Raw genomic sequence first — 17,056 nt, 5'->3', positions numbered from 1 at the left:
ATATCTAAAAAAATACATCATATCGATAAGAACACTGAAAGTTTTTCTGCTTACGGTTTTCGATTCTAAATGTTACTTGTATTCTAGCTTCTTAAGAAATTGCAAAGAATATTCATTCAAAATAATGTTATCCGTCTTAATAGAATGTTGATTATTTTTCATTTTAAAAGTATTGCAAAGGTGAAATTAAATTTGTTTATTGTTGGTACTAAATTTCAGGAAGAAAACCAATAATAAGGAAACACCAGAAAAAAAAGCGCTTGTTGTTGTCATTGTAAATACAATGTTAGAGCAAATACTATTTGATTTTTGTAGACATGTAGGAGAAAATACTCGGTGAATGAAAATAGTATAACACTAACTTTCTAGTATTTTTTAAAAAATGGGAATAAAACAATCAATGAACAACATTATCATTAACTTGTTTATGTCAATTCTTTGATTCAAAGTTGGTTTTTTTTGTTGGGGGGGGGGGGTGTTTGGTTTTGTTGTTGGTATTGCGTTTTTATTACAATCAAATTACAACTGACAAAACTACGTAAATACGAGCATTCTTTCTCTAAACAAAATAAGAAATCAATAATCTGTTGTCATTATTCTAATACGAAATCTCTGCTGCTCATGAAGCAAATCCATTTTATTTTTTTTTTTGGAAACCTGCGCGCGCATTCTCTTCTTATTGTCGCGAAGTTTCATCTAGGAGATGCTTTACCGCGCCATCGAGGCTTTGATTATATGAATTTTCCAAAGATGTTGATCACATGACGGATCGAGTTTAACATAATATGAGAAGGTATTTATGAAATTGTTAGTTAGTTCACTATATATTTAGTGCATGCTCATATATACTTAAATCAACATTTATCACAAATCTAAGATTATTGAAACATCCGTATGTGCAGCAGAAAGTTATTGATATCAAGGTTCACTGTATTGAAAAGCAAATTTTTTGTCAATATATTATAGCAAGTTTGCAGTACAAGTGAAAGAAAAACCCCAGATGATTGCATGTTTAATCTTGCATTGGGGCGATGCTATGAACAAACTTTTTTGAGTAATGGTTTTGGCTTCAGAAGATGGGATCAGCAGATGCCATAAGAATTCACAAGGCTTCGTTGTTTATGATCCGCTAGCGATGTGCACATGGAATGTGTTTTACCGTTTGACAATAATCAATAATATTCCCCTTAGAGTGCCTGCTATAGCCAAGTTCATCAACACAACAACACGGTACAACGGTGAGATAATCAGCGGAGGCAAACATGTGAAGACATAGATATTGTCGAGTTTGAACACTGATTAACTCTTTTGATATTACATAATTTGTCTTGAAACAGTTGTTAGAGTTCAGGAGGTTTTTGTTCCACATCGTGTAGTTCAAAAGAAGCAACTGCAACGCATCAGCCAAAGTCTGCTAATAATACGTCTTTCACTATACACCATCCTCCAGAACTCTAGTAACGGTTGTAACAATTGCAGGATAAACAATGACAGCTGTTAAAGCAAACTGTGTGGCACTGGGTAACCACATGACCGGATATTCTACATACTTCCGGTCATGTACAGTGTCAAACGCATTATAGTACAAAGATTGCAGGTCTGAAGCCCGAGCATTTTTGGATGCATATACCTGTATATTCTTGTTATTTGGTATTTTTATAAAATAGAAAATTGACTTGATTGGTCAAGTCATTCGGATTTGAAGGATCATGGTTGAGCCAAGCAATAAACATCATTTTATAGTGTGTACTAGTAAGATAATGCAAGACTGCAATCAGGGAAGTTGATCATGGTCTGAAACTGTCAGCTACCAAGATGGATATCTAAAACTTCTAAGTTATCAAACAGAAACACTGGCAAGAACACAAGTCCCTATTTGTTGGTTTGGTGAATATAGCAAAGGTTGTTCTATACAGTCATGTAGATCATGACAAAACGTTAACCTTTCATGATGTTATAAATAGTGAACTTTCCCATTTCCCACGTGTATATTAATTGTTTAAATATCTGTTTTGTAATTATCTTTGCGTTGAAAATGATTACCGTATACCATCTTATTTTCATTTAACGGCTACAGTATCTGTACCATAAGAGAAATGACAGACACATGCATGCAGTTTCTGCTGAGTTATGCAATGTTCTGTTCTCTCTCTTTTTAGTGTAATGGAATCCTTTGATCAGGACGAGGTCGACACTCTGAACCAGGCAGCTCAGACTGCGAGACAGAGAAGAGCCGAGCACTTCCGAAGGAGAAAAGTCGTATCCGAAGTTTATGACGCCATCTTGAAAAATGACGCTGGTACTCAGACAGTAAGTTTGTCCCTAAAACTGTTAGTCTCTAACAGTTACATGTAAAATATGCAAAATACGACTAGTATTTCATAGTGAGAAAAGTATAATCATGTTTTATCACGTTCATTTACCCAACCCCTCCCCCCCACGATCATTCATTATCATTTGAATTATTTGGTACGCAAAATAATCAAATTATTTTATTTTTTCTATTACCGACAGATAGAAGAAAAAGACAGTCAAAACCAACACAAATTGCTGGGAACCTCGCAAGGACTCTTGTGTTTTACACTGTTTATAACCCTTGTGACAAACATTCAGAACATCCGAAAATTCGGATACCAAGATGAGACTTACTACACAGGGCTAATGCTGAACTGTTTGTGCGTGTGTCTGCAGGTGGTGTCTCTATTCGCGGCCCTATGTCAATGTGTCAAGCAGTTTATGCTGTACGAAGTGCCTATTTTAATGGCAACGTTGAACAGGACGATACTCAAACTTTCAGCAGTAATTGTTCTTATACAAATTTTCTTGTGGATTTCAAAATAAATGTGATGTGATATTTAATTAGATGATTTGATTTTAGAGAATCTAATTTAAACGTCTCTAATCAAAGGTATTCAAAAACTACACTACAAATAGTTGTCATACAGCATAACGATTTGGTCCGTTTAAGCATAAATCGTACATGACTGTAGATTTTGCATTTTTAAAAATTAATTTCATGAATATGAATATAATAGTCAACCACGTACACTTAACAAACTCCCGTTGATACACCGTAAAAGCGGTATTTGATATACATGTATATTGTATATAATCATATAGAATCCAATCTGCACTGTAAAGTATGGAGGTTTTGTTTTTAAATCACAAGTACTTTATTTACATCTGTATTTTGTTAGCATTTACAATACACAATTTCAGTTTCCTCTTCACCCATTATCAATCGCTCCTTACTTACATGTAGTGCCCACGGAGTACTCCTGCGCTAAAACGTCAATAGAAACTGTCGCACAATGTCACATATGTAAGGCGTCAAGCCATCAGAGACCCTCTGTAATACGAGTACCCTTATTGATCTACATTTATTGTTGATTATTTGTGTATTCTCCACCGTAAGTATATTCATAATTAATCGTAGGGCCACACCAATATAATTTGTTTTTCGTCAGTCCTCGCGCGCTTGTATTTGAATAAAACAATATGAATAATAGTACATGTATTAAATTCCCGCACCCAGGAAATTCTGTGATGTTTTCTGTTCTATTTCCACACTATTTTTCGCATTTTAAATATTTTTAATTTATTAACCAGAAACAAGTAGAAGAAATATAATCGTCCGCTCAAATTTATTTATGTACAGCCTAAAAATGTTGGCTATAAAAAATAATATTTTTATTATCTAATCGATCACCCGCTCGTACCCTTGTTCACTGAATATCCGACGAACACGAAATGATATTGGTGTGGCCTAGGTTATATCAAAAGATGTCTGTACCCGTGCGTTGTCGATACCATGTCATTGTAACATTCCAGCAACCAAAAGCTAATTGAAAATTATTCGAAATTTACTCTGAATGCCAATTTATTGAAAATAAGCTAGTCAATATTCCGTTGATACCCGGATTAGTTCTTTACACGAATATACTGACATTTACTGAAGAACAGTTAATTTGTTTTCAATTGCGCCGTTGCTTTGTAAAGAACACTCTTATGGATTCTGACTTGTCACACAAGAAACTTGTATGATGATACTGTAGATTCAATGCAGCTCGATAACTCGAACGCTGAACAGCATTACAAATACACAGAGCAAGGGTTTGGACAATGATTCAGAACATCAAACGGAACAATGATATAAACTTCCAAATAGCTGCTGAATGTATTAATCGAAAATCGAAATCTTCTACGAAACGTTATACATGTAGTAAGAATTGAAACAGAATAGGTTTATCGACTAACTCGATAGATCTGTACATATTTGTACGCCGACAATTTCTTTCTTTTTTGATTTTGAATTTTGAATTTATTTTATTTTTTTACATATAAATTCATATATCAATCAATCAAAACAATCTCAACGAGTCTTTTAATCAAGACAAGGACCTCTTACTACAATAAATGCTGTATGTTGTTTGGAGATTGAAGTGTTTCAAGTACATAAAGTACTTAAATGGATTTGCCAAACAAAGTAAACTGTGGGGTCATTATTAGTTTAGTCCATGGTGACAACATCCCCCGTCATTCGGCGAGATTTAAGTGGCTGCTGTACTAATTCCGGATGTCTTCCTAAATAAACAATAAAGAACGCCATTGTATTGACTTCCTAGTGGATATCATATGCACACTACCTTCTTGTTCTATACAATACTATCCTTATATTTATTAGTAAAGGCAATTAGTTTTTATCTTGTCATTATGGCGAAAGAGCAAAAGTGAGATGGGAGTCAAAATGAATTTCTCTAGAGCAACGCTTATTTCGTACTGTGGTGAGATTTTTCTTTAACATTTTATAACATTTGATGAATAAGGCATTTTATATGTGTATCTCCGTAAATAAGTTAGAATTACCGCGTTCGCTGGAACCACAATATTGCGAGTGCGCAAATTATCTCTCACCATTGACAGAAAAATAATACGATTGACAATACATTATGTAATTAATGCCTGTACATTATCATGTTTGAGATATTCAGAGGCCTGTAGTTAGTAACACGTGTAATGTACTTGCAAGTTATTCCTTTTCATCCGTCTCAGTTCCACACTACCAAGCATGTTTTGGCAAACTTTTAAGCAACAAAACGACAGTTAAAGGGGCATGGTCACGATTTCGTTCAAAAATTACTTTTCTAGTTTTAATATTTACAATGCTTCAGAAAGGCATGCATTTTTAATAGGCAACCAAAATTTGAGTGTCATTTGTTGAGTTATAAGCGAGTTACAGAGCTTGAAATTCTTTGCTATGTAAACAAAGCGTTTGTTTACATTTTGAACGTTGAAGTCAAAATTCCAGTTTAAAACCTAAAACGAAATGTGTTAAACGTTAGGAATTGCTTATCTACGCTTAATAAAAAGATAGACAAATAAGGTGGAAAAAGATTTTTTTTTACTGGTATATTGAACCTTTGATAACAAAAACAGAGCACGAACCTTGTTTACAAGACAGATAACTCTGCGAATGGCTCTCAAATTTTATTTGATAATTAGAAATGCATTTCTAAAGCATTGTAAATACTAAAAACGTAAAAATAGAATTTGACTAAAATCGTGACCATGCCCCTTTAAGATATCATGACAATACGAATTGCAATTGCTTTGATCAATGACAGATCTCATGATGTGCGTTGGCGCATCATAATGAATACCGTCATGTGCCAGCAGAATAACTGCATCTTGCAATGGTAAATGGAAATTGTTTAACATTAATAATATTTAAGCTTTTTTTTTGTTTAATTGAAATTTTGTGAGACAAGTTGCGTTTATAGATAGATGAACACAACTGGTAATGGTAAGAAGTATAGAGGGTTTTCTCAAGCAGTTCTAAAGGCGAACATGCTTCAACAGTGACCGTATCGTAACCCCTGGACAACGTTACCACAATGTATAGTTTTACATTGCTAATCTCCACCTTATAACCTGGCTATTCTCAGATTTAGATACATGTACATTTATTGATGGACCGCAAACTGCATGTATAATTATCGAATGAACAACGAAAAGAGTGCATGTTGTCATCCAACTGTAATACATTAGTCAAATGCTGTATTCTACATAAGATCATTTATTTATGGTATGTATAGGTTGTAGATTTTTTTCAACACAGAAACATGGAAAATATTTAATGTTAACAAAAGTTTGAAATATTGGTTTTCTGTAAATTTTGCTTACGCTGGAAAGATATATGGTTTTATAGTTATACTCTGTCCCGGGTTTTTGCTTCCACCACTTTTTGCTTAATATTTCGATAATCATAAATACCTTTGTGCTCAAACTATGCTCATCCACTAATATGAAAAATGCCCTCTTTTGAATCGCCCCCTCTACCGCTTCAGGTTTCAATACACATCCAAAAATTGAAAATCTACGGGGATTTTGCATTGCATCAGCCATTATTAAGCCCGGATGATAACGTTGAAAAATTGCGCGAGGTATCCCGAGTACTTCCAAATGGAGAAAAGATGTAAACATTTCCTATTATAAATCTCCGTAAGAAATAATTGTTTTCGTTTCTGTGAATTTTTATAAGTGAAAAATGATAATTGTTCAAGGAAGATATCTTGGGTATTTTCCCTTTCATCGATTTCAACTGTACTTCTTTCACAGGTATGTGTATTTTTATTAAAAATCATAAAAAAGTTATTGAAGCAATAACTTGGGACAGACAATAGTTATTTTATTTAGGTAAATTACAACCCGTGTTTAGAAGGATAAAAGTAATTGATTTGTGATCAGTTTTGTACTATACAGAAAAGTATAACGTTATTCTGACATTTGTATTAAAAAATTAAACAATGTTTCAGGATTAGTCTCTCTGGTTTTACGACCAGTAACGTCATGCAGTCGGACAACACGTGAACGAGAGGACGTGGCGCTGAAGGCGTGTCTGACCCACTGGAGCGTGACACCGTCAACCTACGTCATCGATCTGCAGAGCACGCTGTTTGACGCCAATCTGACACACGTCTGTCGGTCAGTATATCTATATATCTGTTCATTATTTTTTAAAATTTTCTTTGATAGGGAGTTGTCATCGCAATCACTTGTTACCCCCTAATAAAAAATATGTCCTTTTCTTAGAAATGATAAGTAGCCACATGTAAATTAAATTAGTCTTTATTATGATTGATTCATAAAACGTAAATATTTTCTTTTTATATGCTCAAAGAGTGGACAAGATTGAGGAGGCTGATCATTGCGTCACTACCGTACCTGTCGACAACTGTCCAGAGGTACTTCTGTTTTGGCGCCATTTCATCGACCCTGTCAATCAGGCTTGCGGCAACATCAAAGGTAAATAATGTACCGTGCACAGGTATAACAATGCTAAAAAATACCATGTACAAATAGAGGTCAGTCCAGTATCGTCTGAGATACCGGTATCGATGGCAACAAGATATATACAACCTAATCACTGTTGAAACTTTTTAAAATTTAGAATCTTCTTTCCTATTAGATTTCACCAGTTCGGTGAAGTGTGTTGACCAGACGAGATTGAAAACCTGTCAAGACAAAACGTATGCTCTGGACTTCTACAGTCGGAGTAAGAGCGTCAGACGACAGCAGTGCCAGTAAGTTTCCCCAGGGGTAAATTCAATATAACTGTTTGCACAATTTAACCATAGTCTTTAAACCGTAAGAAGATGATGTAGTTATGTGCTAAGAGGTGTAGGGCAGTGAGAATCTAGATATCTTCATCTGCTACTATTATAGATGCTACGTTGTACTGTTGCAATGTGTATCCAACTCACCAAAATGTTTTAAACCGTAGAATCTCAGTTTGGGTTCGGTATCAATTACTGATCATCATCGTCCTCCAGAAGTATATATGATACAGATTATATTATATTTTATAGTATAGTATATATCATCTGTAGACACGTCCTTGCAAAATTTAAACGATTTGCGATACTAGCTGTCGTTTGTTTCTTTACAAGTTTTAAAAAGATTCCGTTTGAATGCTTGTAGAACATTAAAATCGTCTCTCGTTTAACATAAACGTCACACCTCGTTCTGTATGGTACATCAATCAAGAAAAAATCTGTTCTTTTTGTTCTAGAATCATTCTGGAGTACAAGGCCTGCATGGATGGTGTCGTCCAGGACGGACCGGACTGCCGGAGTGATGACGTTGGAACACTCAACAACGTCATTGGTCTACATCTCCTGCACCTCGGAGGCTACTACAAGTGTTCTCAAGGTAAAGGCATTTCGTTTTAGTTTTTAATATGAATACTTGAACTGTTGTCAATAAGTTAACGCTGTGTTCACCAACAAATTGCAGGGAAAAATCTGTTAATAATGGGTTTTTTGGTAAATCTTTACAGATTATCCTTTTGTTATGCAGCCCGTTGACTCATTAAAAGGTAAGCAAAAGCACCAAATTTTGTTGTTTTTGAGAATTTGATTTGTAGCAGTACGTAACCAGTGCTTTGAAATAAAGTAAAAGACTAATATCCGGTTCAGCGACACCTATAGTTCGCGTGTGTGGAGTTGTTTCCCGACCAAATCAAACGTCATTTCTTCCCTTAACTAAATCGCACATCGTCTAATCTTGGACATTTTTTTTTCAACTGTCACGTCTGTTAACATTAGGAATTGGAAAATGTAATTCCTATTATATTTAGGTTGGAGTTTTGCATTGACTGGATCGATACTCCATTATTTCCGCGGGGGATAGGGAAACATATGCAAGTGTCTGTCGGCTCAGACATCATCCGATCTTACAGCAAAGAATGTTGTAACACTAAAGATTGTTATCTCTCAAATAAAAATACGTAACTTTCTAATCTTTTAAAAGATATATCACGGCAACGTGTATTTCATATGCTTCTCACATTTAAAAATTCATACGCGTATAAATCTATTTTCATTATTGAAAAAGCTTTATCTCATTCTGTCTTCTAATTCCGTGGAATACAAATCATATTAACGTACATTGTTTCTTTACGAAGATAAATTATTTGGTGTGACATTAACTCCATTATGTTCTTAAAGAACAAGGGAAAACACTCTCATTTGGCGTCCATGTTCCGACGCCCTATTTGCAAGATTCATGAACTAATCTAATCGATATCAAATCTTTTAAATCAAATTCAATTTTAAAATTCACTACCAGTTTATAAAAGCAGTGTCAACAGCAGACTGTGCTCAAAATACAAAGACTGGTCTTAGATCTATCAACTTTAGACAGCTCACTTTTGATCCCAGTCTTACTTTTCCACTATATATTTTCTTTGTAAAGGTGAGAGCGAGATGAAAAGTGAGCTTGGTTAAGTTTAATGGCCCATAGCCAAAGATAATTTTGTATTTTGTTTTCTTTGACAAAAGAGGAGTATCAAAAGATATAATCATTCACATGATGCAGAATGAAATATACTAATAAATCTAAACTGCATTAACTGTACATGTACTACTGGCAAATGTACTATAATCCAATACATCTACCGGTATCACTTCATTTAATCCATACTTCTTGGCTTTGTTTATATTAGGTATTCCTAAGGAGTCATCGGAAAAGGAACTTGATTTCTTGGATTGAGATTCCCTGCCACAATCACCTTTCTGTGCCATGCTCCCCACAATCCGCGGTCTCCTTGTCCTCTGACATCATTTAGTCACCATGACAAAGGTCACCATGTCAATCACGTGACTCAGCAGGATGAGTCATCAGCAGCACATCCAGTAATTCACCATATTGGCCAGCAAAAAAACAAGACCTTTAATATGTATACAGAGAAAAAAAAATAACAACATCATTTTTCTGTGGTATATTGTGTATAATTTGACTAGGTTAACATGATAAACATAAACAATTGATATATCTTTCTTATGTATATAACTGTTTGCAAGCATAATGATCTTCTTAAGCACATACCCTCACAAAATAAACAGGAGGAAACAACTGTACAATAAAAACAAAAACATGGTTGTTCACTGAGGTCAAATCCATGTTAACAAGCATTTACACGACTCTGACCAAACATTACGGGGAAGCAGTTTTTTTTTTGTAAAAACCTTTTGATTCAAGGAATATTGCACAAATATGTAATAATATCATTTTTTAAGAAATGGCCATTTAATCATCTTTGGTAAGGAAGAACAGAAGTTTTGCTCAACATGTACCCAAGTCAATGTGTATAGATACATGTGCTTTTTCATAAAATTTTGTAGTAAAACATATACAAATTATATCTACATGGTTACAAAATGCCACTACAGTACATGTTTAAAATAACTGTAAGCATGTTTACATGTGGCAACTTTGGCACAATAAAAACTTACTGACATATAAATATCAATGATGAGTAATGCTGAAACTCCAATCAATTTTCATCTGAAACAATGATATACTGTCTTGCACACCAATCAGAACTTGTGGTCAGTCTACAGGCACTTAGCAAAAAATGCTTCAAGTTTTGACATTTTGTACACACAGAAAACAAAGGCACACACTTTTGTACATAACTGTAAATGAATTTGCAAATACAAGTGATGATTTTATTTTGTTAACATTTATACACATCGTATCTATATTTATATATCTGGAATGGTTGTCAAAATAAAAAACTATATATGTGGTATCAATCTCAATGGATTCAGCTTCTGATATCCTTGTCTTTGTCACCATGCATATAAATAGATTGGTATTTTGAAAAAACAATAAAAATAAAACATTTCTGCAACCCAGAAACGCACTTTCTCCAGTTTTTTTGTTTTGTTCACTTTGCACACAACCGACGGAACAAAGCTCTGGCACCCAACATCCTACTTCCTGACCTGAAGTCCTTGGAAACCATGGGTAGATAGTTGAATCTCCTCAAATGCTTGTCTACCAACTTCACCTATAACAATATAGAGAAAAAATTATTCTATAGAAAAATTTTTACCTACTGTTGCAGGTCATATGAAATTTCATCAAATTGTATAGAGAAAAATTTACCATTACATCCCCCCCCCCCCCCAAAAAAAAGAAACCCAGTGAAAAAAACCAGGTTTTGTATCACATTTCGGTCAGAAAATGAAGAGAATCCCCTCAAGTGACACTTTCTTATTAAAGAACTCTGCTACCTACCGAAAGAGAAGAGGGCTTGCTTTGACCTGACCCTAACAACAGTTGAGGTATCAGTCTGGCAAAGATAGGACAGTCTGTCGATGCTCTCCAATGCCTGCAGTAAAGAAACCCCATTAAATAATCTCTACAGAAATTTTTTAGTGCTGTCATGAAATTAGTATATTAATTGAGAGACAAAATTATCCATCATTTTTAATTATTGCGTACTTTTTAAATTTTTGCAATTGGCTGGCTTTATGATAATTTCTATTTTAATGAAGTTATTACAGGGTATATCATGTTGTTTCTGCTATGGCAGTTCATGATTTTGAAGTCTATATTTGTGTATACTGGGTAATTGTTCCTTTATTTCTCATTCCACTACTCACCTCTAACTTGCCCAGTGCCTCACAAGCACCTGCCCTTATCTCAGGGGTTTTGTCTTCTAGTCCCTCAACAAACACTAGCAGAGCCTACAAAATAATGAACAGGCATCAGACGTACACCCACCTTCTATATAATTTTATACCACTTTAGAAGTAGAATATGAAATGGTGTTGTCAACTAAATGTCTCTTAAAATAATCTTTTTTTGCATTAAAAAAACCCAAAGTACATGCTATACTTCCAGTGATCCCAACAATAAATATTCAAATGACCTTGAAGGTTGTTATGCTTTATGTGTTAATTGTATTACCTTATCCCGAAGATCTTTCTTTTTTGCCAGAGTTTCTAAAAAGGACTCTACAAAACAAAACAAGAAGAATTATTCACTTTCCGATGGCTATATCAATGTCCTGTTAGTAAAACTCCCATGAATGGTCAATCTGGTCACAACAATTCATGACAACAAACAGATTAATCAGTGATGAGTCGCTAATTAATGGCCAGGTGACACAGCGACACCACAGACTTATATAGCTGTCATTATCTTACCCACACACCATAAAATGTTCTATGATTGAATTATCATTGGCATTTTTTATACATAGTGAAACACGTATTACTCACTAAATAAAATATCTTTTATACATACATGTAGTAACATTAATGAAGTCAGAAGCATCATTGATGGAAAAGATTGACCACATGTACCTGTGTACCTAGTACCTGTAATTGCATGAGTGTTTTCCATACTTGGACATACGATGTATATACGCAGACAACTTACCAATTGTCTTGGCTACATCATTGCTGCCACTGACCAGGAGAGCCCCCATCACCTTGAGGCAGGGGGAGGGGGGTAGCGTGTCTTTCAGGGACATCACACATTTGATTATACTCTCAGATTTCCCGGAACACAACCTCTCTATCAATTGCACTGAAAGTAACAAAGAAGTGAAGTTTCAGATTGCTTCTGGTAGAAAGATGAGGCAAAAGTTGATCTTAATTAAATACATGTACATTGTAAGTACATGTATACCAGATTTAGCAAAACTTTAGAGATACCCATCTACCACTGCTAAAAATCAATCACTTGCCTTGACTAGAAGAGATAAATGCAATGCCACCCATTTATTATAACATTCAACCAAGAGTCCTCCCTTGGCCAAATACTTCAAAGGCAGTCTTGTGTATGTACTTAGCATTGGTTTTTGTTTTTTCCTTTAAAACTTTAACAATTACAGAACAATTCTTACATTCAGCTGCTACAGCATCTACATTCTGTAAGCCTCCCTCGTCCTTGAAATACTGCAGGAATTGGTGAAGCGTGACCACACAGGTAGCCTTGACCTTTTCAGGATCATAGCTTGGGACATCTAGAATTCTCATCACCAGGTGTCTTAAAACTGATTCAAAAATTAAAAAAAATACTGAATTTCCTCTTTGTCCTCTTTTAAATTTAGTAAAAATAGCTTCCAAAATTCTAAATCTTGTATCAATGAAAATTTGGGGGAATTTACAGACTTCCATTCAATAAAAATCTACCTTTCTTTGGATCCCTGCTGTATTTACTCTGTAGCTGAGCTCCATACTTTTGTTCAAAAGCAGTGACAAGTTTCTCTGGGTGTATGTAGAGGACATTGGTGTCTGTACATCTCACCCAGAACTCTCGTAAACTTTTGTCCTCACTCAGCTCTGTCATAACTGTTAAAATATACATCTAGTCATGTGAACATGTTCATATACTTCTAGTCATGTGAACATGTTCATATACATCTAGTCATGTGAACATGTTCATGTACATTTAGTCATGTGAACATGTTCATGTTGAAAAAAATCTTTTTTGTTGTTGTTTACCTTAGGTATAATTGTTACAGACATTGCAATATCAGCTCATAATTTATTTTTTTTTTAATCAAAAATGACTATTTTATGCCTATGTCATTATTAAGTAGAAGTGATATAGAAATCAAGTACAGTTGGCATAATGATACTTTCATCTGGACACTACTTACTGGCATGGAGATCCAATTCTGAGGACTGTGAAATCTTTATAAGGTGTTCAATAATATCTGCTTGTTTTTGTAGTCTGTCTAGTGCATAAATTTCTCTGCATTTTAATGGTCCAAAACTTCCTAAGCTCTGTAAATGAAATTCACAAAGTTAAATTCATCTTGTGAAGTTGTCAAAGTCCTTTAAAGTCAATATTTCTGTATGTACAGGTTAATCCATTGACAAAGTTTAAAGTAAAAAATAGGTTATCTTTTATAAGTATTTTTTTTTCAGAATTGTCTTAAAATAATTTTATTTAAAAAATGTTTTACCTCCAGCAGCCGTTCACAGTACACCAAGTGGAACACAAGAGCCTGATCCACCTGTTCGTTTCCAGTGCTGGGGGGAAGAGGACTTGAACCCTCACTGGATCCTAGATTGACATCCTCTGACAACCGCTTAGCCAGTGATTCAATGCCAGAATCAGCAGTCTTAGCCGTTGATTCAGGACTTGACATCACATGGTCGAAAATTGTAGATTCTCTGAAGAAAAAAGGCAAACAAAATTAAGCATTTTATCAAACTATCTTGTTTTGAAAAATGTAGCAGGTTTCATTCAAATGAAAATGGGAACATACTGATTTGTCTCCCCTCCTTCTTCTGTCTCCTCAGTATCCAAGAAATCAAAAGCACCGAGGGCATCCCGAACAGACACACATATACTGCCTGACCGAGAACTACATCTAGATTCCTTCTGTGCAAGTAAAATAATTACAATTGATACACATTGAAAGGAAAAACTAGATGAATTGAACTATTAAAGGTCAACGGATAAAGATAATATGGTATAAGTACTGCTGTTTTTTAAAATACAAAAATAAAACCAGAATACAGAAAGATTATATATTGGCCCCCATATGGCATGGTACCTAGTATGGGGAGTGGGGGGATGGGAAATAAAAATATTCTGATATAGTATATAAATATAGGGTTCGCAAAATTTTGGCATCAGTAATAGTGTTGAGATAGCTAATATTCAATATGCTTATTATCCTCGGACAAAGAATGAGAGTTCTCTTTAAAAATACTTATGTTACCCAAAAACCATACACTAATTTTTGGAACTACGAGGGTCAATCAAAAAATACGAAGACAATGTGGCTGTTTATCATATATTTTTCATGAAAGTCATACTTAACAGATTAATCTGTGCACCAACACTTATGTTATTGATATGCCAAGTTTTAGTCCATTTGATGAGACGGTATTTTTGTTACCCCTTTTTAAAAACAACATGTTTTGTCACCACGGCGCACGGTAACGTTCAAAACATGACGTCAAGATTAAACACGCACAGTTTATAGATATACCCCATCTTTATATCATGCTTAGTCTCTTGTGCCTTTCTCCTTACAATTTAAAATGGCACTGAACCACTAAACATCTTATTTGCACACATTTGTACGAAAATCATAAGTTAGTTCTTCAAAGTTTTCATTTTCTAACCGTGTATCTCTTAGTTCACAGTAAGGATAACCCTGAACGTCGGTTGACGTTAATTCTTTTTTGACAAAATATTTACAGATATTCTACTCTCTTTCAGACTGTTTTATATTCAAAATACAATGACCACCACCCCCACAAAATTTATTACAGTAAAACACAAACTTGCAAATAATTGTTGACTTTTTTTTGCACCATTGAGCATTTTCACAGCTTGTATCGGCTTTTTCCTGAGTTAAATCCATTTTATTTGTACTTCTCGTTGCGCCGTGACGTCCGGCAACGTCGATGTTTTTAGTCAATTCTAAAGAGGACTATCTGACTTAAGTTACTAATATCTGTTCGACAAAACAATTTATTCCGTCATTATTTGGTACATAGAATACCATGAACTATACTAAATTTGAAGTTTCAATATTATTTGGTTTAAAGCCCAATTTATGGAGATATTACTTTCAACATAATATGGTTTATTGTTGACATAACACACATTTTGACCATGCGCCGTGACCTCATTTTTGCAGGATTAAATTCTAAACAATTCTTAGAAATAAAGAAATTTATTAACTTTTTTTCTTGCAAATTTTTTGAAACTATTGTTGAATTATGTCTTCCAAATTTAGTAATGATATGACGTTAAGTAACATAGATATGACAAAAGTCTTCGTATTTTTTGATTGACCCTCGTATTTACTAAATTTGTATCGAACTAGAAATTAAAGTACATTTCTATGACAAAACAGGCATCAGAATTTGAAAGTAATGCAAGAAGCAATAAAAATATAATTCCCTTGCAACATATTATGTTGAAGAACACAAAAACCATTCTTTTTGCAGCGATGTCCTACTTTCAACACCACTGCATGTTAACAATACATGTACTTTCATGAACTTTTAGGATTGCTATGGCAGGCACTGATGGTCTATGATAACACAGTACTCACTCTTAGAACCTGCTCCAACACGACCACCACATCCTCCAACTTCTCCAGTTCTCGGTACTGTCCGTGATAATCCTCTAGACTAGCACTTAAACTGTTCAATGCATCCTCAATGTGCACAGGCTCGTCCTTAGTCAAGGTTATGCCATGTCCCATGGCCACATTAAAGTGCATATTTCCGTAAGTATCGCTAGAACCACTGGACAGAAAGTGTGTAATTCTGTTAGGGGTGGGGGAGGTCCCTGCCCCTGAGTTCAAGTTTGGTTGTGACACAGTATATCTCTGAGGTATCTGTTGACGAGGATCCACAAATCTAGACGTCACGGGGGGAGAGTGAGCGTTTCTGAACTGGGGGGAAGCACCACTGGGCAAGTACATGGCGTTTGATTGGCTGGATAAATGGTGTCCATAATGATGAGGTGATGGGTGTACACTAGGGGGAGCCGAGGCTCTCAGAATGAAATTATCGTCTTTTGTTTGTGTCATACTGATGGGATTGGAGTATCTTCTCTCTGCTCCCAGAAAATCACTCTGGCTCTGAAACATTACACACAGAAGTTTGGTATAATAAAGGTCTATCTTCATTTGAAGAACGAATTATAAGAGAGATATCAAATGCAACATACTGATATAGAGAATGCACCTACCAGTTCTCCATTGAGAGCCATTACTGATACTGGTCGCCTCCTGGGGGTGCTGGGCTGTCGGAGGGGGACATCGAAGTATGGCATAGTCTCCTCCACCCCATCCAGAGGACTAGAGATAGAAACAGAATCTCCACATAACAAGATTAATAAATCAATTGGCTACTTTCATCAGTATTCGTAGCCATCAATTTCGCTTATAAACTCAACAACTTAATCCATGTAAACTTGGTATTCAACCAATTTCAAAGAAACCACAGTATTATATTTTGGGGGAGGGTAGATATTGATACATTGCATACTGATAGCCACTTTAAAGGTTACAAACTGTTAAATATGTGACATACTTCCAGATGATGATGACACTGAGTTTGAGGGAGCCGTTGGTGTTGATGCTGACGGTCATCAGCTGGGGGTTGGCCGAAAACAACTCCTTGGTCTCACACTTCTTCTGCCCCAGAGTCACCGACTTCAGCATCCTTAGCTCAATGCCCTGAAATTACAAGTCCATTTCTTAACTAGTTCTTAT

General features: G+C 35.1%; 2 protein-coding genes and 1 pseudogene across 10 annotated transcripts in view; 2 read left to right on the top strand and 1 right to left on the bottom strand.

Annotated features, from left to right (window-relative positions):
* Positions 1-652: 652 nt before the first annotated feature.
* Positions 653-2,859, top strand: LOC128158437 (uncharacterized; annotated as a pseudogene).
* Positions 2,860-4,641: 1,782 nt separating this feature from the next.
* LOC128167555 (uncharacterized) lies at positions 4,642-10,856 on the top strand. Its single transcript, XM_052833380.1, has 7 exons — positions 4,642-4,784; positions 6,816-6,984; positions 7,181-7,305; positions 7,469-7,583; positions 8,072-8,211; positions 8,339-8,377; positions 9,506-10,856. The coding sequence occupies exons 1-7, from the start codon at positions 4,736-4,738 to the stop codon at positions 9,550-9,552; spliced, it is 684 nt and encodes a 227-aa protein (XP_052689340.1). The 5' UTR covers positions 4,642-4,735; the 3' UTR covers positions 9,553-10,856.
* Positions 9,766-17,056, bottom strand: part of LOC128166976 (rho family-interacting cell polarization regulator 2-like) — a 32,773-nt gene continuing 25,482 nt past the window's right edge. For all 9 annotated transcript variants that reach the window (XM_052832572.1, XM_052832496.1, XM_052832734.1 and 6 more), the window contains 13 exons: positions 16,875-17,020; positions 16,531-16,639; positions 15,887-16,420; positions 14,078-14,193; positions 13,772-13,982; positions 13,463-13,589; positions 12,993-13,151; positions 12,704-12,853; positions 12,235-12,384; positions 11,761-11,807; positions 11,454-11,537; positions 11,086-11,179; positions 9,766-10,855 (listed from right to left, as the gene is read on the bottom strand). In XM_052832572.1, coding sequence (XP_052688532.1) covers positions 10,779-10,855; positions 11,086-11,179; positions 11,454-11,537; positions 11,761-11,807; positions 12,235-12,384; positions 12,704-12,853; positions 12,993-13,151; positions 13,463-13,589; positions 13,772-13,982; positions 14,078-14,193; positions 15,887-16,420; positions 16,531-16,639; positions 16,875-17,020 — 2,004 coding nt within the window. In that variant the 3' untranslated portion in view covers positions 9,766-10,778. The remainder of the gene's footprint in view (positions 10,856-11,085; positions 11,180-11,453; positions 11,538-11,760; positions 11,808-12,234; positions 12,385-12,703; positions 12,854-12,992; positions 13,152-13,462; positions 13,590-13,771; positions 13,983-14,077; positions 14,194-15,886; positions 16,421-16,530; positions 16,640-16,874; positions 17,021-17,056) is intronic.

This window comes from Crassostrea angulata, chromosome 1 (assembly GCF_025612915.1).
Source record: "Crassostrea angulata isolate pt1a10 chromosome 1, ASM2561291v2, whole genome shotgun sequence".
Classification (NCBI taxonomy): domain Eukaryota; kingdom Metazoa; phylum Mollusca; class Bivalvia; order Ostreida; family Ostreidae; genus Magallana; species Magallana angulata.
Note: the sequence above shows the minus strand (reverse complement) of the source record. Positions and strands in the feature narration are given on the sequence as shown.

What these genes read in the sequence shown, in the direction of transcription:
- LOC128167555 (XM_052833380.1), top strand. Translation starts at nt 4,736, where the DNA reads ATGGGAGTCAAAATGAATTTCTCTAGAGCAACGCTTATTTCGTACTGT. An exon ending in CTACTACAAGTGTTCTCAAG is followed by an intron (nt 8,212 to 8,338) that starts GTAAAGGCATTT and finishes AAATCTTTACAG; the next exon opens with ATTATCCTTTTGTTATGCAG. An exon ending in GCCCGTTGACTCATTAAAAG is followed by an intron (nt 8,378 to 9,505) that starts GTAAGCAAAAGC and finishes TGTTTATATTAG; the next exon opens with GTATTCCTAAGGAGTCATCG.